Source organism: Mustela nigripes, chromosome 9 (assembly GCF_022355385.1).
Source record: "Mustela nigripes isolate SB6536 chromosome 9, MUSNIG.SB6536, whole genome shotgun sequence".
In the NCBI taxonomy this organism is placed as follows: Eukaryota; Metazoa; Chordata; class Mammalia; order Carnivora; family Mustelidae; genus Mustela; species Mustela nigripes.
In genome coordinates, this window is record NC_081565.1 from 29,532,137 (window position 1) to 29,558,591 (window position 26,455).

Here is a 26,455-nt window from a genome sequence, read left to right on the forward strand (position 1 = left end):
GTGGGCGCCTGGGTGGCTCAGTGGGTTAAGCTGCTGCCTTCGGCTCAGGTCATGATCTCAGGGTCCTGGGATCGAGTCCCGCTCAGCAGGGAGCCTGCTTCCCTCTCTCTCTCTGTCTGCTTGTGATCTCTGTCTGTCAAATCAACAAATAAAATCTTTAAAAAAAAAAAAACTCAAGTGTCTTGCATTATAGAAAGACATGACTATATAATGAAATGTCAGGTGGTCATAGTCATTTTATATTTAATCTGTATATGTATATAAATTAATCTAATATGTATATTGATTGAGCAACTACTATGTGCAGGGTGACATGCTAAATGCCATATATTGGCAGAGTTTACTCACAGCCTATACACTCCCTAAAGAAAGTTGTTAGTACAATAAAATAATTCAAAATTCACTTATCAGGAATCTACTGATAATAAAATTAGATATTCTGTCATCATCTGAACTTTCCATTTTCCCCATATTGTATTTGAATTTCCACAAGATTAAAGTCTTTGCATATTTTATTTTATATATGCTATCAAGATTTAATCTTCTGTTTTTGAACTAGTGCATAATTGTGGCTCAGGATTTTATCTGGAATAAGAAAATTCTCCTTCATAACAAAAATATGAGCAAAACTTTTATGTGTAATTTTGAATAGTCATTATTTTGGAAGGACAGTCATAAATAGCAAATAGGAAAAAGCCCTTATGAAAGCTACATTAAGCTATTTAGCATCTTTCTGCCTCATGTAAAATGGAAAGCACAAGAAAAATGATTCTGTTTGGATCCTAAAAATGTTTAGAAACTACAGGGAGAACTATTTGTTGACTTGGGTTGTGTATACCCTAGGGGTTCATTTTATCAAGATCAAACTGATCTTTCTGGCTCCTCAAGGTTTAATTTATGTTAAAGCTATGTGCCTCCTTTCACAAGGATCCCATGGTACTTTGTACATGAAATTATATGGTGGTACTTAGTCCATTCCATCATCATTATTTGTCTGTGTGTCTGACTTCTGAGCTAAAGTATAAATTTTGTTAAGTAGAGACACTATTATTCAGCCCAGTTTAATGCCTAGCACATAGCAACCACTTAATAGACATTTATTGAAATAGAAGGAAGGAAAGGAAATTTTATATTATATTTACATCCTATATTATCTGTGGCCAGAGAAGAAAAATAGGTGGTTGATAGATAAATAAAATTTTGTCTAAATTAAAAACATAGTCTTTTTAAACTTAGGTGCTTAGTGTCTTTGTTCTTTTATTTTTTTCCTTTTTTTTTTTTTAACGGAATATTGGGTTTGTGGATAACCTTTGCCCTTGAGGCTGTTTCCACATGTTCATCTCACAAAGTTTGAAAGTTTAAAAGAGTGTAAGATTTGGAGCCCAGCAGCAATTCACTCTGTAAAAGGATCAGTGACAGTGTGTTCATCTCCATGGATGTGTTTGAGAGTGAATTCCAAGAACTTCAGGAAACATGCCTAGGACTTCTTAGGCTCCCTGAGGAATATGGTCAAAGAGAAAGTTTCAAAGGGAAGTGGGCTAAACCCTGGAAGGAGTCTTTATAATGAATAACTGAAAAGCTGCCTTAAGCCATAAAACATCTGTGGAATTTCCATCAGTCTTATTTATTTTGTTGAATACAGTCTTTTAGGAAGTTCATTATTCTCAGTCCATAAGTCACATCTGCATACAGTAATTTTCTTAATTGTTCCTAAATTTTGTGAGGCTGACCCCACGCCTTCACTGCGTAATGGAAGACATGAGGATAATGAGCCATGAATAGCGGATGTCAGTTATGCAAGCTTTCATTTCTCACACCGTCATTTTCAGTTTGGCCTGACAGAATTGTTAACATTTTAAAATGTTAATGAAATCACCAAAAACATGGATTTTTCAGCATAGGCTTTAGACTTGAAAAATGATTTCTCATGACAGACTACATAGATGTCATTAAAAATATAAGGGATTTTATTCTTCCAGGGTCCCCACTTACCAGAGCTAATGTCTATCAAAAGTATATGTAGGTAAAACCAGTTGGGAGCTAAGTTCATAGTGTGATCTTTAACAGTTTATTTGTAAGTTGTTTTATAAAATTTCAATTATTTGAAGTGATGATATCTGGGTTGTTATTCAGTACCATGAGTGTTTTTGTCCAGCCAATGGCTATTTGTTGGACTAGGATGAGGTAGACAGAATGAAGACATGCATCCTACCATCTTCAACCTGACAGCCTATTGCCTGAGGTTGAAAAGTGAGGAAATGATGATAAAATTAAAAATACGTGATTCTTAAATAGAGATATGTTCCTATAGACAGAGGAGGAAATAATTAACTGTTCTCAGAGACTGAGGAAGAAACACTGGAATTGAATCTTGCCAAACAAGTCATTTTCTAGTTTGGAGCGAATCCAGAGTCATAGGAAATGGCAAAACCCTAAAGAGAAATTTGGTATAGTTGGAGCATACATTGCATGTGAAGAGGATTTGACATGATTCTGGAAAAGTAGTTAATTTGATAGCATGCCACACAGGGCTTTTATGCCAAGCTAAGGAGTAGTGTGCATTTTGTATGCATACTGGATGTCACGTGAATGGCCGAACATTAGCCATGACGTATTCATAAAGTCATAGTCCTGTAATGAATTCATCAGATAAAGTAATACAGCATAAAAACCTTGAAAGTAATTTTTTAAACCATTACAATAGAAAAATCGTTTTTATTTCTCAAAATTAGTTTTAGCCTTGCCCTCATTTTCTCCCTTGATTTATAAATGCCAGACTCTGGTGAAAGTAACTAGGAGTTTGACTAACCGTTTCTAGCATTAGGATTTGTCCATGCTTACTTTAGGCCTTAGATGTTAATGAATCCACTGTTCCTATAGAAAGAGCTCCCTAGGATTAGTCATAGCATGTTCAAAGACTGTTATCCTTTCTTTAAGGGTACCAAGAGTCTAGACACTTACTGACCCTTGTTCCCTTGGCATAAGAAGTCCCTGAGCCTTTAGCTTACTAATTATAGTCCTGATAGTTATTCTAGCCTCTTAGCCGGCCATAAAATCTTGCCTTCATTCTTTGAACAGCTTCTACAGGTCAGTTCTGTATCAGGTAGGCAGTGATTAGTTCACTTATTCATTCGCAACCATTTGTTGAAACTTAACTCGTATGAGGTGATCACTTTGGCTAATGCTGGAGGCACAAAGAGTAGAAAATAGGGGCCCTGCTCTCAGGAAGCTTATAATCCCCTTCTTTTGTTCCCTCACTAAGCAAGATATGCTTCTCAAAATATCCATATTTTTTTATCCGCTTTCTTTGACTTAGCTGTTTATCACTCTTTAACGGGATAACACCCATTCTGCCATTATTTTCTGGCATCAGCTGGCATAGTTAGGCCCCCTCCTCATTTGTCCGTGAAGAATGGTCCAACATACTAGACTCTTTCTCCTCCTTCAAGCTATGGTCATCTTCGTGCTTGCATGGTCAAGCAATACCAAGATTCACAGGCCTTTCACTCACAGTAAATGTTGCTTTATTTTACTGATTCTGGACATATTGTTTACAACCTACTATGTGCCAGATATTGTGAGGCACTAGGAAACTTCAGGAAAAAAGACCAAAACAAATATCTATTTAAAAATCCTAAGATATAAATTGATGGACCCCATTTTATTCATGGATATTAAAGGAGTTCCAGAAGAACTTGAGGCTGCATGATATAATTCTAATTTTGGATGTTCTTGCCCACCTTTACAATAATTTGCTGGCACTGTGATTATAGCAAAGTTATTTAATCTTTGGAAACTATAAATCCCTTAACTGTAAGGATTCCCACCTTGAAAACTCAAGTGGTGTGCCTAGGGTTGTTTGGCTAGTACTTTATAGGGGAAGACTGTAACCACTTCATCTAAATCCAAATTCCCAATTGAGCAGTAATATAAATCTTCCTTAATTGGGATCCCATTACTTTGTAATTCATATTCTTTTAGTCAAAGCTATATAAATCAGCAGGCATGATGAACCATGTATAAGCATTCTTGTCCTGAGGACCTACCGAGTCAAACTAGTTAGCCTATAGGATTCATCAGTTACTTAAAAGAGAGGCAGTTGCACTGAACATGGGAGCCAGGGATTGGAGGCTGGTAACACCGGTTCCTCGTATTCCCAAGGAGAACCCATTGCTGTGAGGTAACCTACTGTGTCCTGCTGTTACTCCTAAGTTAACACTCTCAGCTAGGGTGTCCAAGGTGTCAGTACTTCTAGAAAGCACATGCCTTGGTGTCATGAATCTCAGGGACCAACATTTAAGTTCTGTTTCTAGATGTTTCCAGTAGGAGCCCCTTTCACTGGCCTAACTTGACTGAAATCCTTTGATCTTCCCACTCTCTGTCACTCAAGTCATGCCAGGAGCTGCGTCTGAAATTTCCACTAAGTCATGGAAGCCTCAAATAAGGAACATTAGAAAATAGGTATTCCCTCAGTACTCTGTTTTGATGAAAACAGGTCAAATTTGCTTAGTCCAGCATCCAGCAAAGTTTACACTGTGGAATTTTTCCAGATTAGGAGAGCTTCCAAGCTTTTATTTGCCAGAGAGGAAATTGTGCTCTTTGTTGACTTTTTTACTTTGTATTCATCTATTATAAAATTTGGAAATGTGTCAGAAAGAGGTAGGAAAGTGCAGAGGGTAACACTGCAGCTCCACATTGAATTCCAGATCTATCTCTCAGGCCACATCCATCACCAGTCCCTATAACCCTTTGGATGGATGATTGACTGGTAAACGCCACATGATGCACCAATGCCAGGGCCGTGCTGCTGGAAGGCACAGCAGCACCTGGGTCAGTGCCAGAGCCAGATCCAGAGAGCTGTCTAGAACGGAGGAAGGCGGGGTATTCCACAAAGCAGCCAGGAGCAGTCAGGGGTTGGGCACAGACCGTAGTTGTGGAGAAGGGTCAAGGTACCTACCAAAAAGCAAAGGGAAAAGAAAACAACTTAAGGGAATGGAACAGATCTAACCATAATGAGAGAGAAAAACAACAGAAAGGAAAAAGTGCCAGCTTGTCACTCGTGGCACACAAAAGCAGGAAAAAGAGTGTTCTACCCATGTGTCCAATTTTTTAATGTGTCCTATTCACACTGATACTAACACAGCCTGAAAAGCATATTAACACAATCACATAGGCTACTATTTTTCTCCTCTTGGGAAGAAAGCCAAGAAGGACAGGAACTGCCCTTCCGCCGTACAGTTTCACTTGTAAGTAACTGAGTTTTGCTGATGTTGGCAAAGCATAGACTCAAATGATTCGTGTGTTTGTACATATGTACATTTAACATGTTAGTAAATTGCTCTTATCTTATCTATCTTAATTGATAGAAATTTATTTTAAAAGCTGAGCTTTGTAAGTTGATGTGACCAATGATTTAAAATACATTGGGGGGGGGGGGCCCTGGGTGGCTCAGTGGGTTAAGCCTCTGCCTTCCGCTCAGGTCATGATCCCAGGGTCCTGGGATCAAGCCCCGCATTGGGCTCTCTGCTCAGCAGGGAGCCTGCTTCCTCCTCTCTCTCTGCCTGCTTCTCTGCCTACTTGTGATCTCTGTTTGTCAAATTAATAAATAAAATCTTTAAAAAAAAAAAAAACATTGGGGGGACCCTCTGCTCTGAGGGTTGAAATTTAGCAATTTCTAATTCCCTTTAAATTCCTTATCATCAGAGATTTCTGTTTTGGCTTTTTTTTTTTTTTTTTGAGATTTTTGTTTTTTATATGATCCGTTATTTGGGGGAAAATGTATGAGAATTTCAATGCTTTGAACAATTTGCGAACTGCAGATGCAGATACTCCCTGGCTGTCTGAGCCCTATTCTTCTGGCAAAGTGATGAAGAGCTCTTTAAGAGATACGTGTCTAAGCTGAGCAGATGACATGTGTTTAATTGCATTTACCCCATAGACCTCACTGAGTGGTAACTCTGTTGTGCCTGATATTCAGAGATGGCTCAGAACTCTCTAGGTGCTTAGATGCACGCTCAAGTCTCTTTCAGCTTGACAGCCTGCAGAGTCACGAAGCAGAGCAGTGGGAAGGCCGGGTTTGTTTATTCCTCCTAGCCACTCTGTGGAAGAGATTGCTCTTGGAATATGGAGAATGTCAAAATCTACACCCTCACTGATTTATGGCCCACAGAGCCAAAGATGGAGGTGATCATCTGCCAAATACTTGAGCTTCAGGATTACTACAAAGGATTAGAGAGAACAGTGAAGGCGTCATTTCACATGGAGCTTAAGAAATCATCTATATTTAACATTTAATTTGGAGAGCTGTCCCATACACAGAGAACAAAATCAAAGAAAGCAATGTCCTCTGATTAGAATTGGACCATGGGTAAGCTCTGTGGCTGCGGTGGCGAATTCGGGTCACCGGGCAGGGGTCTGCTGCGATGAAAGAGGCCACAGAATGAAAGCTGAACTAGGAAAAGCTGGCCATACAAATAGGCAAAAGGTCTCCAGGGCCATTTAAAAAAAAAAGAGAGATGGTAAGAGAGGCATGAACAGAGTAAAGGGAGATACGTAAATGGACTTCACAGGAGGGGAGCAGGCCTAGGGTGACAACAACAAAAATCGTAAAATTAACTGGGGATGGCAAGAGCTGATTCAAGACAAGAATTCCTTTTAACAGGACAGAGCATTGGTGATTCTCTTCTACGAAGTTCACTGACAGGAAAAGAGGGGAAGAGAGGAAGAAGAGAAAATTCAGAAAAAATCAGAGAAAGAGCAAAAAGAAATAATGAGAATACCATGGATTATCCCATATCTAAGAAACTGTAAGAAACCTAAGGGAAGTAATCTAGAGCCTGGGGAAGCGACACGAAATGGGGGTAATTTAGAAAACACGGGGCATTAGGGAAAAGTTTTGAAGAATTAAGAAAAATCACACACATGGATTAAAATACAAACATAAAATATGAATAGCTAATAATTCAGACAACTGGATATAAGTGGTTGTAAAAGATCAGAACTAGGTGTGAGTTCTCTAAAAGACGTAGGACTGTCCAAAGGCAGAATAGTTTGGGGCTCTCCAATGATAAAGAGTTGGGGAAAAAAACCTGTGGGTATGAGCTTGTGACAGATGTGAAAGTGTAGAACTTTGAAGGATGTGAGTTTTGTCTGGCAGATTTATTACATGATTGTAGATAATGAATCATGTCAAGAAAAGAGGGCATTTCTGAGCATTAGTAGATCTCTTCCCAACTCTCCTCGCTCCCCACAACTCCTGCTCTAAGCAAAGGAAAATGGGCAACTTTAAGCATATTCCTTTGGCTCATACTAAAAGGGCTTTATTGAGCTTCTGCTTTAGTCAGGAGCTCTACAACTAAATTAAAAGTGACCAAGAAATGAATATTTAGATTCACTGCACAGGAGCAAGTCGACCTGACAAGAATTAGGTGGTGCTGCTGGGAGGGAAGTTGGAGAGAATGTCCCCAACAGTGATGGAGGCACAGGCAAAAATTGAAAATTAAGTTCTCACAGTTCATCCTTTATAGAGGATGAACAAGTCTCATTCCTCAGGGTGGGGGAGAATATTAAATATGATGAGATGATCATGGGACAAGAAATTCGGCTCATTTTTCAAGATATAAGAGAATGAGGATACAGATTCTTTTAATGATACAAAAGCAAGTTCCCAGAGGGGAAAATAAATCTTATGGCTTTACAGAGCAAAATAGATTTGCCCGTGTACAAATAAGATTAATGGAAGGCAATGGTAAGGGGGGAAAAAAAGATAAGAGGGCAATTTAAAAAGAAATAAAAAAACAAATGAGAGAAGTAGATCTACAAAGATAAGTTGAGTTAAACTGCTGGGCACCGGAGAAGGCATGGGAGGAGGAGGATGTATTTAAACAATGATTTGGTTCCTACGTGATCAAAAGGAAGACTGGAAACAGTGGGGTTATTACAGAACTGGTTCAAAAGCAAGAAAGGTACATATTTATAACAAATATAAAAAAACATAATGCTAGTAAGACTATATAGTGAATAAGAAAAATCTTAACAGGTATTAAAATCTCTTAAGAGCATGGCAACATTATTTGCAGCAGGAGGTTTTTATGTAGATTTTAGACCAAGTTTTTACAAAGTAAAAGTATGATAATGTATAATGAATAATAAAATTAGATAAATTAAGATAAACACTGCAGTCAACATTCTGTTATTAAGGAATATAGAAATATTTGACACAGTTGATCACTGCCCCTCCTTGAAACATCTCTTTTGCTTGGCTTCTAGAACCCAGTGATGCCTGGTCTGCTCTTAGCTCTCTAGATAACTTCTCAGGTCCCTTTGCTAGTTCTTCCTTAGCAGCGCCACCTTCAGATGTCCAGTGCCCCAGATTTACTCCTGGGTCTTCTCTATAATTACTCATCTTGTAATCTCATTGGGTCTCCTTAAATACTATGTCTAGAGGAGTTACAGTTTTGTAACTCCTGTCTGCACCTCATTCCTGGGCTCCACACGATCTCCAACTACCTACTTGACATTTTTCTTTCAATTTCTAGAAGTTACCTCCAACTTAACCTGAACAAATTGAACTGGTAGTTCTTTTTTTTAAATTTATTTTAATTAATTTATTTTTTATTATGTTATGTTAGTCACCATACAGTACATCATTAGTTTTTGATGTAGTGTTCCATGATTCATTGTTTGCATACACCACCCAGTGCTCCGTGCAATACGTGCCCTCTTTAATACCCATCACTGGGCTCACTCATCCCCCAACCCCCTCCCCTCTGAAACCCTCAGCTTGTTTCCTGTAGTCCATCGTCTCTCACAGTTCTCACCCACGTTAAACCTGATTCTTTACCTTGGTGGCAACTCCATGCCTCCCCTTGCCAGGGCACAGATTTTGATGTTATCTTTGCTTCTCCTGGCAACCATATCTGAGCCATCAGTGGATCCTGCCATTCCCAGCTTCAAAACAGATCAGGATCCGACCTTCACTGCTACCAGCTCAGGCTAAACCATCATCACCTTTTGTCTGGGTGCTGGAAATAGCCCCCTAACTGGTCTTTCTGCTGCTGTTCTCTCTTCAGTTCATTCTCAACACAGCACTGGGGTGATCCTGTTAAAATCTAAATCATGTCATATTGCTTTTCTGCTCAAACCCACCGATGGATTTCTATCTCATGCAGAGAAGAAATGAAGTCCTTTCAGTGACCCACAACATGCTATTTTCCCAACTCCACTACCCACACATTTTCTCTATCTTAAACTCATGCCCCTCCCTCCTATATGTGTTCCTCAAGCAATAGACAGGACCCCGCTTTCCGAAAGCTGGATTCGGTACTCCCTCTACAGGGAAGGTTCCATCCAGATTTCCTCCTTCTGGTTAGCTCCTCCCCTTTCTTCTGCTCTTTATTCAAATACCTCTTCCTCGCCAGCCTCTATAATTTAAAATTTCACGCCACTACCACCAACCCAGACACATCTCACCTCTTTACTCTGCTTTATTTTTCTTCCTTTGCACTTAGGAGCTCTAATATCCCATACAAGTACCTATTTATCACATGTTTTCTGTCTCCTTTGGTAGAATATAAGCTGTATAGATTTGTGCTCTTTTGTTCACTGCTATAGCCCCTAGCCCCTAGCACAGTGCCCGGCACACAGTACTATTGAATGAATCAAGATTGAATAGGTGACGTGTTGTTTTTTTTCACATCTTTGTTCATTTATTTTAATGAATAAGAAAATCCTTTAATTAGCGTGTCAAGTTTTGTGTGCAAATGTGGCTTCCAAAATATATCTTAAATGTATTAAACACTGTTCTTGCTTATACTGTGAACTGTCTCAAAAACAGTTTTAACATAATTTGCCAAGTACACATTTTATCTTGGATCCTATACAAATCAACACATATTCTTAATTAGTGAGATAATTGGGAGCTTTTACTAAAGTGATAAGTTACCTCAATGCAAATTAACTAATGAGCTTCATTCGTTGAGCAGAGTGGTATCTTGGGAGGTATGCTGATAAAAAACGTAGATACCTGACTGCTTTGTTAAACACTGGACAGGAAAGGCATGGTGCTAAACTAGGCTCTTAACTCAGCGCCAGATTCGAGCCTTTATCACACATGACAAAGCTATGGTAATGTTCTTCTAAGTGGTCTCCTGGTCACCATCTCTTCCTTCCTGTGTACACAGCGTACCTGTTTCCAGATCAGTATTACTAATGCAGACCTCTGCTTATATCATTTCTCTGCTCAGAAATCTTCACGACTCCCCTTTTCCTATTAAATGAAATCCAGTCTCATAAAATGAACATGCAAAGCCTCTATAGTCTCGTTGCAATCTGCTTTTCCTATATTATTTTCTCCTATTTTTCTACCCCACTCTCCAATTGGATTTTTGTGCTTTCTACCCCTTGTTATATTTTCCACCTCCTTAGCTTTCCTCATAACATTCTTGAAGCTGGAAGGTTTATTTAGAATTCATTTCTAGGCTAGAGCAGTAGTGTGATCAACACAGAGTGTGGTGATATTATTGGTCCCTGTGACCCAGGCTCTAAATTTCTATTAAAAGACTCTTAAGATCGCTTTTCTCTTTTTTTATACCCACATTGCTGTATGGGCTTACACTGAGCTGATACTCAACTAAATACTCCAGGACTTATTTATGTGACCTTCCATCAAGCTGAGTTTCACACATCTTTGGTGTGGTTTGTGGATGGAATGCAACCTTGGGCATTTGGTGCCTTAAAATCAGTACTTTACTTTTTTTTTTTTTAAGATTTTATTTATTTATTTGATAGAAGACTCAGTGAAAGGGAACACAAGCAGGGGGAGTGGGAGAGGGAGAGAAGCAGGCTTCCCGCTGAGCAGGGAGCCCGATGCAGGGCTCTATCCTAGGACCCTGGGATCATGACCTGAGCCGAAGGCAGACGCTTAATGACTGAGCCACCCAGGTGCCCCCAAATCACTACTTTTCTTTTCAAAGACTATATATCTCCTGATAATGCCGTTGTTTCTCCACTTACATGGCTATTACCTTAGCTCTTGCCACCCTAAGCCCCTTATGAAACAAGAAGAGGAGGAAAGAAACGTAATTCTTCACGTATGAAAGTGTGCTCAGCTCCTTCCTCCTTCCATACCATTTTCTATATAGCTAATTTGGGGGTAGGGGCTTTTTAAAATCAAACCTGATGGTCATGTCCTTCCCCTAATAGAATCCCCTCAATGGCTCCACATTACCTTCATCATAATCTCAGACCTTTTGAAATTCGTTTCCCACCTTTATCTGCAGCCTTATTTCTCACCGCATGTCATCCTGCACTTCATCTCCAGCTTTTGCATGCGCATCTCCCCGGGTGATGGTATCAGTCCCCAGCTTCTCTCCCTGGCTCTTCTTTTATACACACTCAGTTCTGGCACCTTCTCCTCTAAGAGGCTTCCCTGTCATGTCTGCAGTAGAATGTGCAGGAGTCCTTGGCCTCTGTCCCAATGGCACCCATATTTACCTCTGTCATGACCCTGGAATTGTGTCTTTGCTTCTCTTTCTCTGCGTTGGAAGACTTTCATATGCTTGAGAACAATGAGTGTGTCTTTCATCTCTGTAACTCTAATGTTAAGAACAGTATTTGCATCAGTTTCTCCTGTCAATAAATTTATTCCTGATCTTTTGTTTTCTTGTTCATCCAAGAAGAATCCAGGCATAATAAAAAGGAACATGGTAGAAACTGATTAGAGCAAAAGTGAGATTTCAATCACTTAATCAGTGGGCATTTAAACTTTGCTTATGCATTACCATCACATTGCAAAGAATACGTAGTGAAGGGGAAAATAACTGAAAGCTGTCAATAGATTATTTTAATTTACCCTCTCTGTAAAACTGAAAAAACAGACTGAAATCATCTGTCATAAATGAGGATTCTCCGAGACCCAATTTCTTGGTGCCAGTTGCGTAATGAAACAAGCACTGGGCTTTCTGGTCTGAGAACACTGAAGGCATTTAGATCCTGATCGATTTGCGTTTCTGTGACAGATGGATGCCTCAGAGACAACTGAGCATTGTCCTTCAGTCACCATCTTAGACGTTACTGACCATCAATGATGAGGAACAAGTTTTACTGGAATGAAGGAGTTATGTAATTTCTGAAAGATATCGGAAATGATAAAAGCGGTAATCCTTGAAGGGTCCATCCAGCTAGAAATCTACAATAATTAAGTCCCAAATATTCTTAAAATAGTGAATGCCTTCTCTTTCTACAGCTCCAACCTAACTTTACTGTTCAACAAATTGAAAAATGAAATTGACCTATTTACTACAAACCTTTTTGTTCCTTACGCTATATCAGTGTGTGTGTGTGTGTGTGTGTGTGTGTGAGAGAGAGAGAGAGAGAGAGAGAGAACACACATGTAATAGTAGATTGCTCTTTAGAAACACAATTGTAGTCACCCTTCCTTTATCTAAGTAATTATCAACTGATTAATTTGTATATTTTAATGATTTGGTTCCCTATTTCTCTAAAGAAGCATAAAACTATTTTAAAGTCTAAGATAACTGAGGCTTCATTACTTGTTGCAAAATAGAATTCATTTTAAGCAGTAGAGAGTCCCACTGGGGAGTGCTCTAACATGAATAATTACCATTACATGCAATCTACCAAAATGAGCAGTTTCATTGCATTTAGTGGTAGGATCGTCTTCAGATGTGATTTACATTTATATCTCTAATGAAAATTAGTACATTCTTCACACATTTTGATTTTTCTATGTCCCTTCTGTGGCAGCATAACCTCTTACTACTTGTATTTGCCTTTGTAAATTACTGAGTAATGTTGGTGGCAGGCAATGGGTGAACATGTTTTGCTGAGAGTGTAGACTTGTATCACCTGATTGCTCAAAAAAACCTCTGTTACATTCTACATTTCATTGTAACTCCTTGTAATTTAAAATGTGTCTTGAGTACCCTCTATGAGTTTCTCATAATGCAATACTTTGTGTTTCCAACTAGAGGAGTTCTGTTAGAGATTAGGGAAAAGTGACCTGGGGACAGCCTTGATTGAAAAAACTTGAATGACACTGAATAATAGGTACCATATGTGAAACATCTGTTCTAGGTCAAAATACTGTACATGCAGTATTTCCGGCCCTTGTAATGGAGGCAGTATTATCTTTCCCATTTTGCTGACAACAAAACCAAGGACAATGCTAGAAGGTAGCTGAGCCAAAATCCAAACAGGGGTGTGTCTGATGTCAAAATGTAGGCTTTCCTTTGGACAGAGGCCATAATTAAGAATAAGAAAGTATCACAAGTTTATTACTTCATATTGCCTTATCTTCCCAGACACTGACCAAGCATTTTCCTGCCTGGCCCTTATCAGAACATATACTTGACAATGCCTGGTTCCTTGGGTTAGGAATCAGTACATCATTCAGTTGGTAATTTTCCTTTCTTTGACTTGGGCAGAGAAGCTCTTTCCAGAGCGAGAGCCAATTGTTTTTCTCTAATAACTTAGAATTAGGGTACCCTGAGGCTATCCTGAGATCTGCAAGTCTATTTCTCATCTTTTCCTTTGTTGCGTGGATGATATCCAACAGTCTGCTTTGACTGGACTTATGGGGACAGATGTGTTGATTGTTTCCACTGTGAAAAAGAGAAACATTGAAAGTAAGATTAGGCTATTTTCTGGAATTATGAATGCAATTTTTAAGCATTTATAAAAGAATAGGCATACATACTAAAACTCATTCCTTGCACCAAAACCAATATTTATTGAGCTAATTTCATTGCAGTTGAATAGAGTGAACAGTAGAAATGAAACACTAAGGATGCCGAGAACCTCCAAAGCTTGGAAAGTTGTGAGAATGTACAATTAACGGTTTTAAATAGGAGACAATTAGCACATCTCTTAACTAGGAATAAAGAGATTTGGAGTAAGACCATGAGTCACACACCTAGCCCAGATGTTAGAACCTAAGGGTGTGATCTCATTTGCTTAATGAAATAAGACTCATTTCTTAGAAAAAGTCCAATTATTAATTCCTGAGGAATTTATAGGCAACGACTTAAAAAAATATAGACTTTCTTCTTATTAAGGCAAAGAAGCAAAGATGAGCACTCCTCCCTATCTTGGGCCTCACCTCTTTTCCTTACTTTTTGCCTTTGCTCCTCTTTGCCAGGTTTCTAGCCAACACCACTTTCAGAGGCCTCAGTGGTTCCATCAAGGTAAAAGGTTCCACTATCATCAGCTCAGAAAACAACTTTTTCATCTGGAATCTGCAACATGACCCCATGGGAAAGCCAATGTGGACACGTTTGGGCAGATGGCAAGGGGGCAAGATTGTCATGGACTATGGAATATGGCCAGAGCAGGCCCAGAGGCACAAAACCCACTTCCAATACCCAAGTAGACTACATTTGAGAGTGGTTACCTTGATTGAACATCCATTTGTCTTCACGCGGGAGGTAGATGATGAAGGCTTGTGCCCTGCTGGCCAACTCTGTCTAAACCCCCTGACTAATGACTCCTCTGTCTTGGACAGCCTTTTTAACAGCCTCCATAGCAGTAATGATACAGTGCCCATCAAATTCAAGAAGTGCTGCTATGGATATTGCATTGATCTGCTGGAAAAGCTAGCAGAAGACATGAACTTTGACTTTGACCTCTATATTGTTGGGGATGGCAAGTACGGAGCCTGGAAAAATGGGCATTGGACTGGGCTGGTGGGTGATCTCCTGAGTGGGTCAGCCCACCTGGCAGTCACTTCCTTCAGCATCAATACTGCTCGAAGCCAAGTGATAGATTTCACCAGTCCTTTCTTTTCCACCAGCTTGGGCATCTTAGTGAGGACCCGAGACACAGCAGCTCCCATTGGAGCCTTCATGTGGCCACTCCACTGGACAATGTGGCTGGGGATTTTTGTGGCTCTGCACATCACTGCCATCTTCCTCACTCTGTATGAATGGAAGAGCCCCTTTGGTATGACTCCCAAGGGGCGAAATAGAAGTAAAGTCTTCTCCTTCTCTTCAGCCTTGAATGTCTGTTATGCCCTGTTGTTTGGTAGAACAGCAGCCATCAAACCCCCCAAATGCTGGACTGGCAGGTTTCTAATGAACCTTTGGGCCATTTTCTGTATGTTTTGCCTTTCTACATACACGGCGAACTTGGCTGCTGTCATGGTTGGTGAGAAGATCTATGAAGAGCTCTCTGGAATACATGATCCTAAGGTAATGTTTCTTTTTTACTCTAGCTTTCTTTATAGTCCATTATAACTCCATATATTGTGTCTTATGCTGTAGTACGTTGATGTTCTTTCATCTAATGCAATATTCTCTCAGCCATCGCTAGAGACCAAGAGCTAAATTAAATATTTTGTTGTTTTATTGAATGAAACAGAATGAGGGGCTTTTGAGGAGTGTTTGTTCTATAGAACGTCTTTCTGCTGGGAATTCTATTAGCAAGTTTTTCCTGTGTTATTTGTGCGTCTCACAGAATGACCATCAAAGAATAGACTTACAAAGTATTTTCACCCACAGCAGACTTCAAAAACTGACTAATTGCTTCTCCTGGGAATTAATGGAAATACATAGTAGGATCCAAATTTAAATTGTAAAGAATCCTTTTTTTTTTTTTTTTGCCATGAAAAAATAGTAAAATGGAAAGAACTAACATTTTATCATAAACACCCAAAGTGAGATGCTAGAGAGCTCAATGGGTATAGAACAAGGAGTACTGAACAAATTGAGATGGCAGGATTACCTAAAAAACAGGGTGTCTTTATACAGTAAGGAAATCCATAAAGCTGGCCAACTTGGCTGAGGTTAAGGTGCCAACAGTCACATTACAATGTCCAAGGACATTCAAAAAAACGATACCTAGTCTAGGCTGCCTTTGATATCCTGGACATCTGACCCTAAGGGGAAAAGGGAGGAGTCAGATGGAGTTCAGGTATACAGACAGGTAAAGCAGTGGTGATCCTCAAGTAAGGAGAGCCATGTCTGTATTCTGTCTGGATTAAAACAGGACCCCTTTTTGTGACTAGGGGCATGGAGAACCTATTCCAACCTAGTGGGAGTAGTGAGGAGGTGGTGGTTGAGGCTCAAGAAAATTGGAATAAGGCCCAAGAGAGTACTACAGTCCTGATGGGGAACAGAATTCAGATCCAGAGCAGAAGTATGTTCCAAGGCATACGACCCACCTAGGAGAGATTAGAGTAAGTCGCAATTGAGTGGGCATACCTGGGACATGCTGTGTTTAAAGCAACTTGAGTTCAGCTGAGCATTTCAAATTGGGAAACACTCATCATGCCTTTTCAAATACCCCTTTCCACACCAAGCCTCAAGGTATTAAAACTTTACTATAAATTTGAATTAAACATTTAAAATCAGTTTCATGGAGTATCAACATATAGGATGTTTGCAACTATCTTTATCAAATGATGAAGTGGCCCAGAGGGCAGGCAGCAGCCTTAGACGTCTCATAAATGGTTTGGATTAAGATATAAGGTCTGTTCTGCAAACAAATGAACATGAGCAACTTGACCCATAACTGCAGACCTCCTGGTAAGTGACACGAACCTCATGAAAAGGTTCAACAAACAGTGGCTTACTGATTAGGCAAGGATTGCATTGTCTTCTAATGAACACTCAGGGCTTCAGGTTATGAGCTGGAATCCAATGAACAGCAATAAGTCTGTAGCATAAATAGATGTGTCACCCTAAAGAGAGATTTTCATGATGCTTCTGCATTCATGCTTTACAGTGGGATTAGCAGCTGCTGTTCTATTCTTTGCCCTAGTCGGCCTATAGACCTCCCAAAGTTTCACTGTCTTCTTAGAGGCCTACCCAGATTTTTTACATGAATCTTGCTAATGTGATGCTTAAATTAGAAACTGGGAGCGGAAACCATTCAATCCAGTGTAGTACAAAAGACAATCTAATATATGCCTATTGTGAAGATTCTGGACTATTATCTCATGTAAAAAGGTGAACGCAATACTGACTAAAGAGGTTCATTAATCAAAGCTGAAGATTGTCAGAATTAAGTCATGGATGCTATGTGTGAGAAACCTGTAGCAATGATTATTTGAGGGAATTAAATGGAAAATCATAAAGAAAAACTACACAGCAGTAAAACAGTCTCTAAACAAAAAGAGACGTTCAGTCCTTGACTCCACCAGAATAAAAGGTGAAGTTTTGGGCACATGGGTGGCTCAGATGAGCTCAGTGGGCTCATCTGCCTTGGGCTCAGGTCATGATTCCAGGGTCCTGGGATCGAGCCCCGCATTGGATTCTGCTCAGTGAGGAGCCTGCTTCTCCCTCTCCTTCTGTCTGCCTTCCTGCCTTCTTGCCTTCTTGTGCATGCTCTCTCTCTCTCTCAAATAAATAAATAAAATCTTTTAAATAAATAAATAAATAAAAGATGAAGTTTTTATAAATTTACTCCCACCCACAAGACAAAATGAGCAGAACTAAACAAAGTCAACTTTGTCTTATAGCTGGTAAGTTCTTAATGAAGTGGGACAATTATCTAAAATATTTCCAGTTTGGGGCATCTGGGTAGCTTAGTCAGTTAAGTGTCTGCCTTGAGCTAGGTTGAAGGCAGGTGATCAGGTCCTGCTTCGTGCTCCCTGCTCATCAGGGAGCCTGCTTCTCCCTTGCCCTCTGCCACTCCCCCTGCTTGTGCTCTCTCGCACGCTCGCTCTCATAAATAAGTAAAATCTTTAAAAATTTTTTAAAAATAAAGTACTTTCAATTTGAGATAATAAACTAATTTCTACTAAATTTTGCCCCCAAAATGTGTATTTCTCCTCCATGTCATTTCTGTGGTGAAGTCTTTCATTTATAGGTTTTTGTCATATAAAGATACCCAGATCATTTGACTAAGCAGTTCTTGACATCTGGACTTCGGGCGAATACTGTTGGTGACAAAATTGTTCCATTTTCATCCAGATTTGTGGTATTATGCAAATGACAGTGTCTTCACCCTCCCACAGAGAGAGATGATTAAAATAATTTTCATAACCTTTCAGTCCCTCAGCGTTCATCCTTCAGTGTAGTGCAGTTAACTCACATGAGTGCTTTTCGGTCCTACCTTTTAGGGAACTGTATATTTTTTCTTACTCTGAATGATGTAGAGAAATTAGGAGTAAATAAGTCAAGGAGAGGAGAAAACAACTTAGAAAATTGTAAACATGGTGAAGTTCAGAAACAGGAAATAGTGTCAAAGTTCAAGGAAAGGGCGGTTACCTTCTACTTAGTACATCAGGGGAAGGCTTAATTAACAAGATAAAAATGTGTGCTTATTCTTGAAGAACACTTGGAAACTGGACATGTGTGTCAAGGGAGAAATGGTCATTCCAAGCAAAGCAACAGAATGAACTGCTTTCGGGTGGAAGGTATAAGGCATAGTCAGGAGGCGTTGAATTGAGGAGTTCAATTTAGCCATGGCATATGTTCCATGAAAGGAAGGAGGTGGGATCCATGTCTAAAAATTAAGTTCAGTTGAGATAACAGAAGATCTTAGACATCAGGCTGAGACTCGTGAACTTCATCTGACAGTAGAATTTCCCTGACAGTTCTTGAACAATGGAATAGCAGATTGGAAGAGTAGCATGTATACCAGATTAGAAGAGAAGGACAATGAACAGAAGTTGTAGTTATAGTCACTGATAGAAAGAAGACAAATGCAAGAAATCAGGTGGTGATCAAGTCCATTGGACTTGGCGATTAACTGAGTGTGAGAGGCAACAAAGAGTCACCTTTACAGTTACCGGACTCGGTGTCTGAGATGCTGGTACCGTTCAGGAAAGCAGAGACGGCACTTTATGGACTAGAAAATCCAGTTGATCAGTTCCGTTTTACACGTGGCATTTTAAAATCTGTTTTGGACATCCAGGGGAGATCCAGCAGGCATTTGGAAATGAGAGTTCAGGAATGGGAGTGAAGCTGGTGGGAATTCTGGCCAGAGAGGTGATCCTGTGTATTAAAGCTTTCGGAGAGTATGAGATCCCTAAGGGAGAAGGTGGTAGGAAGAAAAATTGATGTTTGAAAGAAAGCAGCAGGCATGAGGAAGTCTCATGGTGTTGGAGAACAGGATCTGTGGAGAGACAAGATAGAGAATAAAGAGTAAAGATGCCCTGTAACAAAGTCACACAGACCCTTGAGTGTCCCTCTCTCTCTAGCTTGGGGTTTTACTTTTTGAGGTGAAGATTGTTATTAGCCTGCTGCCTTGCCTAGCTTCTTGCCAGCGGTTATCAGAGGACAAAGGCCAATCAGGGCCCAGTCCAAATTGAGAATTGTTTGTGTGCAAGTGTGCCTGTGTGTTTGTGTTTTTGTGTGTTTGTGTTTTTTGTCTGATGAAGCTGGGTTTATGTGGTTTGCTTTTTCCTCGGTTTTTTTTTTTCCAAACTCCATTCAAATTCACTTGATGGTATTTTTGTTCAAATAAATGAAAACACATCATTTATGTAGAAGTCATGGATCTCTGTAGTTTTCTTCGGACATTTGTTTGTCTGCTGTAAGGTGAAAGATCCCCTCAATCTGAAAGAAAGGTGACATGATGGCATATTGGTCACACTCTGAAGATTCTTCCACCCCGGACTCACTATCTGATTTGTTTTCCTCTCTTTTCGTGCTCCTCACTTGCTAGATATTAGGACAGCCCCCAGGATACCATACAGCCATTCTCAACCCAGTTCCAGTCCTCACAGCTCAGTTAATTCACCTCAGGCAAATTTCCTGTGCCTCCACACTAATGTTCTTCAACACCTGCCTTCTCTAACTCTTTTTTAGTTACCTCCGGATAATCTCCCTGTGCCTCCCTGTTATGTTTGTCTTCCTAAAAACTTTGAGCATCACACCTCTCAGACTTTTCTAGAAGCACCTTATGAAGAAACAGTCTTTTAGGAATAGATGTCTTCAGCTCTAAGAGACCATCTAAGCCCCCAGATCTGAGAAGGGGACTCCCCAAAGTTCCTCTCCTCTTTCCTTAAAACTACTCTTCTGCATATAACATTTTTAATTATAATCATAGTGGGGTTTTTTGGAAATGGTTTATATTTCTAGCCCAAAATTTGGGCTGTAGCTTTTTTTTTTTTTAATATGAGTCTTAGAATCCAAACACCACCTATAAAATATTCCTACAGGAAAATGTGTTTGGATGAAAACGTATTGACTTAAAAATTGAGATTTGTGATCTGTATTTTATATACAACCCATCAGTAAATTGAGTCCTGGCCACATAAGTATCTGTAACCATGATATTAGATAGAGTGAATGTAATAGCACCATATTTTTTCTCGATCATGGCTATACATTTATCACAATTAATAAACCTGTTAAGAGCATGAGTATTTTATCACCATTTCACAGTTGAGATTCACTGGCTTCTACCAACTACTTTGAATCCAATAAAATTAGAAACAGAATGCTGTGCAGGGCAGACCAGTTTATGATTCACTACATGTTGCAGGAGCCAAGGCAGGTTAGAATACTTCTTTTACTGACGGGGATCAGAGGGAAGAAATCATCTTGTTGCTGGCTGCTCCTATAGCTAACCCCAAGAAAGAGAGACTGGAGGGCTGTGCAAATGAAATTCAAGAGGATGGTTCTATCCTCACTTAACTATTTTTGCCAGAATAATTCATTTTACACTAACAGTAATGTATGTAGCTTCTCCCAGCCTCCCACCAATGCTTCTAGGAAGCAAGCTCCATGCTTCAAAGCTGGTGGGCTCTTGAAGCATGAGACCATGAAAGCAAGAATTTATGAGTGATATATTTAATAGGGCTTATGTGGATATTTGTCTGACATACAACTAGCACTATTCATTATAGGCAATGCAGAAAATAGAGTAAGATAGACAGATGGAACAAGCACCCATTGCCTCATCATCCAAAGCCATTTCCTCTTAGCATTTTGGGATGATTGACAGGTGAATAAAAACTGCAGTATTATTTTGTCCAGCGAAGTCTTCCATCTGGGTGTGTGATCTAAGGTGTAGACCTGGGCATTTTTAGAACCTCCCGTCACTGACATTTGATCTGCAGACATAGAAGATGAGATGAGAAAATCCCTTCATAAAGCACAAAGTACACCAAGAAATAAAGCTCCACCTCCTGGCACAGAGCTGACTTGGCGCAGCAGATAAGATACATGAGCATTCAAAATGAGCTACTTGCTGATTTTAATGGACCTTCTAGTTCTTTTCCAGCATCTCACCTAAGATGCCCCCTTTAGCTCTTTGTGTCTAATTTAAAAAAAAAAAAAAAGCTCCTTAGAGCAAATATGAGGCTAGTGTCATTTTTGTACAGGCAAATAATGGTGCTGCTTTAGAAAAACAATCCTGGTGAACATTCAAGTAAATATTAAAATTTAAATAGACCTTCTGTGGAGGCAAGAGCAAACTTTAACCAGAAATCTTAAAGGAAAGGACACTCTTGTAGCCCTAGTAGGAAATGATAAGCATTTCCCAAAATAATAAAACCCACCTTTACTGATCATCATATAACAGCATGTGGCTGCCCAATAAAACATATGAATTCATGCAGTAAAGGCTGGCCTTGAACAAGGGAGGGATGCCAGAACTCCAAGGCAGACAGGACTGAACATGGAGGGGAAAGAAAGCGGAGGCTGCACCGTACCATTCACTCATTCTTTCTTTATTTCCAGTAACAGTAGCTTCTGTTCCAGGCACATGCTCAGTGGATGAGAATTTAGCAGTGAGAAAACAGACACTGCCCTTGTAACAATGGAGTTTCGTTGGGAAGAAAGACACTCATCAAGGGAGCACATAAATCAGCTAATGATGTAAAACTCTGCTGAGTTCCTGTAGAAAAAAAATACACCAGAATCTGAGATCCTCACAGGAGACCTGATCTGTTGTAGAATTAGAGAAGGCCCCCAGCCTGGCTGAGATCTGAAGAATGGACAAGAGCCAAAAGGAGTTGTGTGGGATGGGGGGTGGGGTTGTTAAGAGAAGAGCATGTGTAGAAGCCCCGAGATGGAGACCATAGGGAGGGAACTGGGGTCAAGGCCACTCCATCATGAGCTACGAGAGACTGGAAGGCCAGAGAAAGGGGGACAAGAGTAGGACAAGTAATAAGGTAAAGGACAGACGTTTTTGAGAGAACATTTCTCAAAAGATGAAAAAATCCAAGAAGTGTTGTACTCTGAGAAGAGCCGCCCTTCCCATGGGCTCCATGTACTTCCAGCTAGAAAACTTTTTCTTTTTTAAGGTTTTATTTTATTTATTTTTTTTATTTGACAGAGAGATGGAGAAACAGAGAGATCACAAGTAGACAGAGTGACAGGCACGGGGGAGAAGGAGAAGCAGGCTCTCCACTGAGCAAGGAGCCCAACATGGGGGCTCAATCCCAGGACCCTGGGATCATGACCTAAGCCAAAGGCAGCCGCGCCCACCGACTGCCAGCTAGAAAACATAATAGGAGGCACATTCCATTCACTTGGCAGCACAAACTCCAATAGATCGGGAAGTGTTCTCCATGAGAATTGCATTAAAACACTTTTTAAATGTACAAATCAAAATAGTTTGGATAAAAAATTGAGTGTACTGGGGTTCTGTGTATCTTGCACATACTAAAAACTATTGAATTACACACTTTAAATGAATGAACTGTCTGGTATGTGAATTACAGCTCAGTGAGACTTTTCATCAATTCTAAATAAATAAGCAAACTGCCATATTACTGAATTGGAAGACTGAATTTTTAAAGATGGTAAATTTCCCCTTGGTTAGTTAATAGGTGTGAAGTAATTCCAATGAAAATACCGAAGGACTTTTTTGTTGACTTGGGTGATTGTTACTGAATCATCTTCTTCTTCTTCTTCTTCTTTTTTTTTTTTTTTTTGAAGATTTTATTTATTTATTTGTCAGAGAGATCACAAGTAGGCAGAGAGGCAGGCAGAGAGCCCAACGCGGGGCTCGATCCCAGGACCCCAGAATCGTGACCTGAGCCAAAGGCAGAGGCTTTAACCCACTGAGCCACCCAGGCGCCCCTGTTACTGAATCTTCTAAATTTAATCTAAAAAAGAAGATTCAAGGGATTTGTTCTTCTAGATATTGAGATACTTAATATTAGTAATAATAACAGAAAATCTAATACTTATTGACGACTCCCATATGACAGACACTGTGGTAAATGACTTTAATACATTACCTGCTCCCACTGAGTGGTCATGAAAATTAAAATAATCCAAATAAAGCAACTTACATTGTATCTAGCAACTAGAGGGCACAAAATAAGAATAGTTAAAAGTCTTTTCAGATTTTAATATCAATATTAATTATATGTATCTCGAACGATTAGTTCTCTGTCTCTCTTGCCACTGTGAAGTGGGTGAAAAGGAAATTCTCTTTCGGAGCTAACTTCTAGAGAGCTTGGAGGTGAATTTCTTGCCCACTAAGAGCAGATCTCTTTTCGTTGCAGTATGCATTTTTAAAAAATATCATTCCTGGCTTCGTTTTGGTTTTTTTTCTGCTTCATCCTTTTTTAATGTATGCTGTCTTGTATTTTGTGTGACCTTTAAGCTGCCACCTTAAATCTTTTCAGGAAGAGAACAAGGTATACAGTAAGTAATGTCAAAATCGGATAATAAATAAGGAATATTAACAGCAATTCAAAAAAGAAATAAAATTGGGCAACAGATATAAAAAAGTTAAATCTTACTTGTAATCAAAGAAATGCCAATTTAAACAGCAATGAGATGATATTTTTACCTGTCATGTTCAGAATTTTTTACTGGTAGTTCTCAGTCTTGGTTGAAGCAGCATTCTCTGCTATTGGGAAGGTAGGTTGGTGCAATAGTTCATAAATCAATTTGGCCGTTTCTATCAAGAGCTTTAAAAGGGTTTGTTTATGCCCTTTTACCCTTGACTACCATTTCTAGGAATCTCTCCAAAGGAAGTAACTTAATATATGGGCAATCATTTATTATAAAGATCATTGCAGTGTTACTCAAAATAACAAAAACTTGGGAACCATGTAAATGTCCAACAATAACACAGTTAATGCATTATAATATTCCTGTGTGCTATAACTATATAACCAGTAGATATAATTTTGAAGAACTTTTAGAATATGAAAAAACTTTAATTAAATATCAAAAAATCAAAATAAAAGTATAAGTGAAAAATTGGGATATAAAGCCATAGACAGTGTTTCCATTTTTGTAATGTGCATACATACCACTATAAAGAGAAGGGACAAGAAGGAAATAAAATACAATATTAACAGCACTGATACCTGAGCAGTGTGATTACAGGAAATATTATTTCCACTCCATATTTTCTGCAGTGTTCATGGATTATTTATGTAATGAAGAAGGATATAATAAGCTAAGTAAGAATGAGAACAACACAGACACAAGAGGGTAGTCACATCAGCAGTGTTTTCTCCACATGCACTGCTGCTCTCTGTAGGCTTTTGCATCTAAGCAGCTTGAGTTTCTCAATGAATAGCCCTTCTGTAGTAAACTGTTTACATTGTAAAGATGCTGAGGTTTCCACAAAGACTTTCAGAAGTAAATTTTCATTCCCACTCAGTTTATTCACAGGACTTAGCACAGTCTGATATTATCACATCATTTATTTGTTTACTTATTAATTGTCCCACTATATCTTGCTCACCACTAGATCACAGTGTTGGGTGAATATCCAGTAAATGTTCAATTAGTAAATAAATGAGCCAGGTGTAGCTGGCTCAGTGGGTTAAGTGTCTGCCTTTGGCTCAGGTCATGATTTCAGGGTCCTGGGACTGAGTTCCACATCGGGCTCTCTGCTCAGTGGGGAGTCTGCTTCTCCCTCTCCCTCTCTGCTCTCTCCCTCTGTTTTCTCTCTCACTCTCTCTCAGTTAAATAAGTAAAATATTTTAAAAATAAATAAATAAAATGAATGAAGGAAAATGGCAGCATCATCGGAATAGGGCTATAGTTTTCTGTGGGGATTACTTTGAGATCAGTGCTTTTGATTCAAAAGCATCCTTGCAAAAGACTGTTTAAAACCATGCTCCTATTAGATGCTGTGGAACAAATAGAAGGAAAGCCACAGTAAGGCACTACTATATGATATAAAGGGCAAAATTCTAGTGTTGGCAGATCTAAGTGTGATGTATGCCCCAATCGTAGTGAGTTTGGCGTTACTTGCCGTGGCGTCTGTGACCTCATCTGGAGGATAACGGGGGAAAATGGATATGAAATATCTGGCTGAAGTTCTGATTCCATCTGCCACTAAATTATAAACTCTATGAGCGTAGAGACCAGAGCTATATAAAATAAAGCACCTATCCCTAGAAACTAAGTATATAGCAACCACTTATTTAGATAACTGTTGGGTAAATAATGGTCTTGTCACAAGGCCAAGCAGAGGTGATCAACATGCGTTCAGTGGAAGAGAGGTAGACGATAGGAACACCTTTCACTTGAAGTTGGAGAGTATACCCAGATGAGTTCCGAATTATGTCCAAAGAGTGACCTGGGGTGTACGAGTTTGGTACCATCAGAGGATCAGAGCAAAGAAAACCTATGACTGTGATGTCCATAGTGGTGCCAAGGATCGAGTTGTAGGTTTCCATGACTGAGAGCATGAGACAGGTAATGCTGCCCCAGCCTGGGTGGTCCCGGGTCTGGCAGCAGATTGTGGAGCTGGGTTAGAAACATGTAGTGCTCCAGTAAAGATCAGATACATGGTACCTGGCACCTATTAGGAGCTGAAAAACTGGGCATTCCCCTTCCCTTCCTGACTGTTCTTCAATTTAAAAAACTTTGGAAAACCCAAAAGATTTTGCTAATTCACATTGATAAATGGAAAACTGAACAGATGAACATGTGATCTGTTTACTTCCTCATCTACTTCCAAAATATTTTTGAGATGGCATCTTTATAGAACTTTTTGAATAACTGCAGCTTTATGACTTTCAAATAGATATAGTAATTCATACTAACAGCAGCAAAGTGTTTTCAATTAGACACCCTGCTGGGTTTGCATTAATGAATGTCTAAGATCACTTCCTTCATTTGAATACAGAGAATGTGCCAAATTTTTGCAAACCTTTCTCTTAAATTAGGGGAAAATTGGCTTCTAACTTTGTTTACATTATTAACCTGCTTAGCAAGCACTGTCTTTATGCATACTTTTGTACCAGTAAATATATCATAGGATATCTATAAATATTCAAATCTTATATAATATAAACATTAGTACCCATGTCTATCAACTATGTGTTCATACACAGACATATTATTTTAAAAGTAAGCACATCTTCATTAGACATATACACATTTGTAATTCGGGAGAGCTAAGTCACTCTAAGTCATTCTTGGACATAATATGGAAATCTCATGGCTATACCTTCCAATTGCAAGTGAGAGGGGCTCCTACCCTCTGCCTCTGTCCTGCTGGACACATCTTGGCCACTTCTGCCTGATTTCACAAGCATTCACACCACACTTATATCTGA

At 39.4% G+C, this 26,455-nt stretch overlaps 1 protein-coding gene across 1 annotated transcript in view; it reads left to right on the forward strand.

The window, feature by feature from the left end:
- GRIN3A (glutamate ionotropic receptor NMDA type subunit 3A) overlaps positions 1-26,455 on the forward strand; it is a 164,033-nt gene that overhangs the window by 53,406 nt on the left and 84,172 nt on the right. Inside the window, exon 3 of the mRNA XM_059411168.1 lies at positions 14,159-15,206. Within this exon, the coding sequence (XP_059267151.1) occupies positions 14,159-15,206 (1,048 nt within the window). The remainder of the gene's footprint in view (positions 1-14,158; positions 15,207-26,455) is intronic.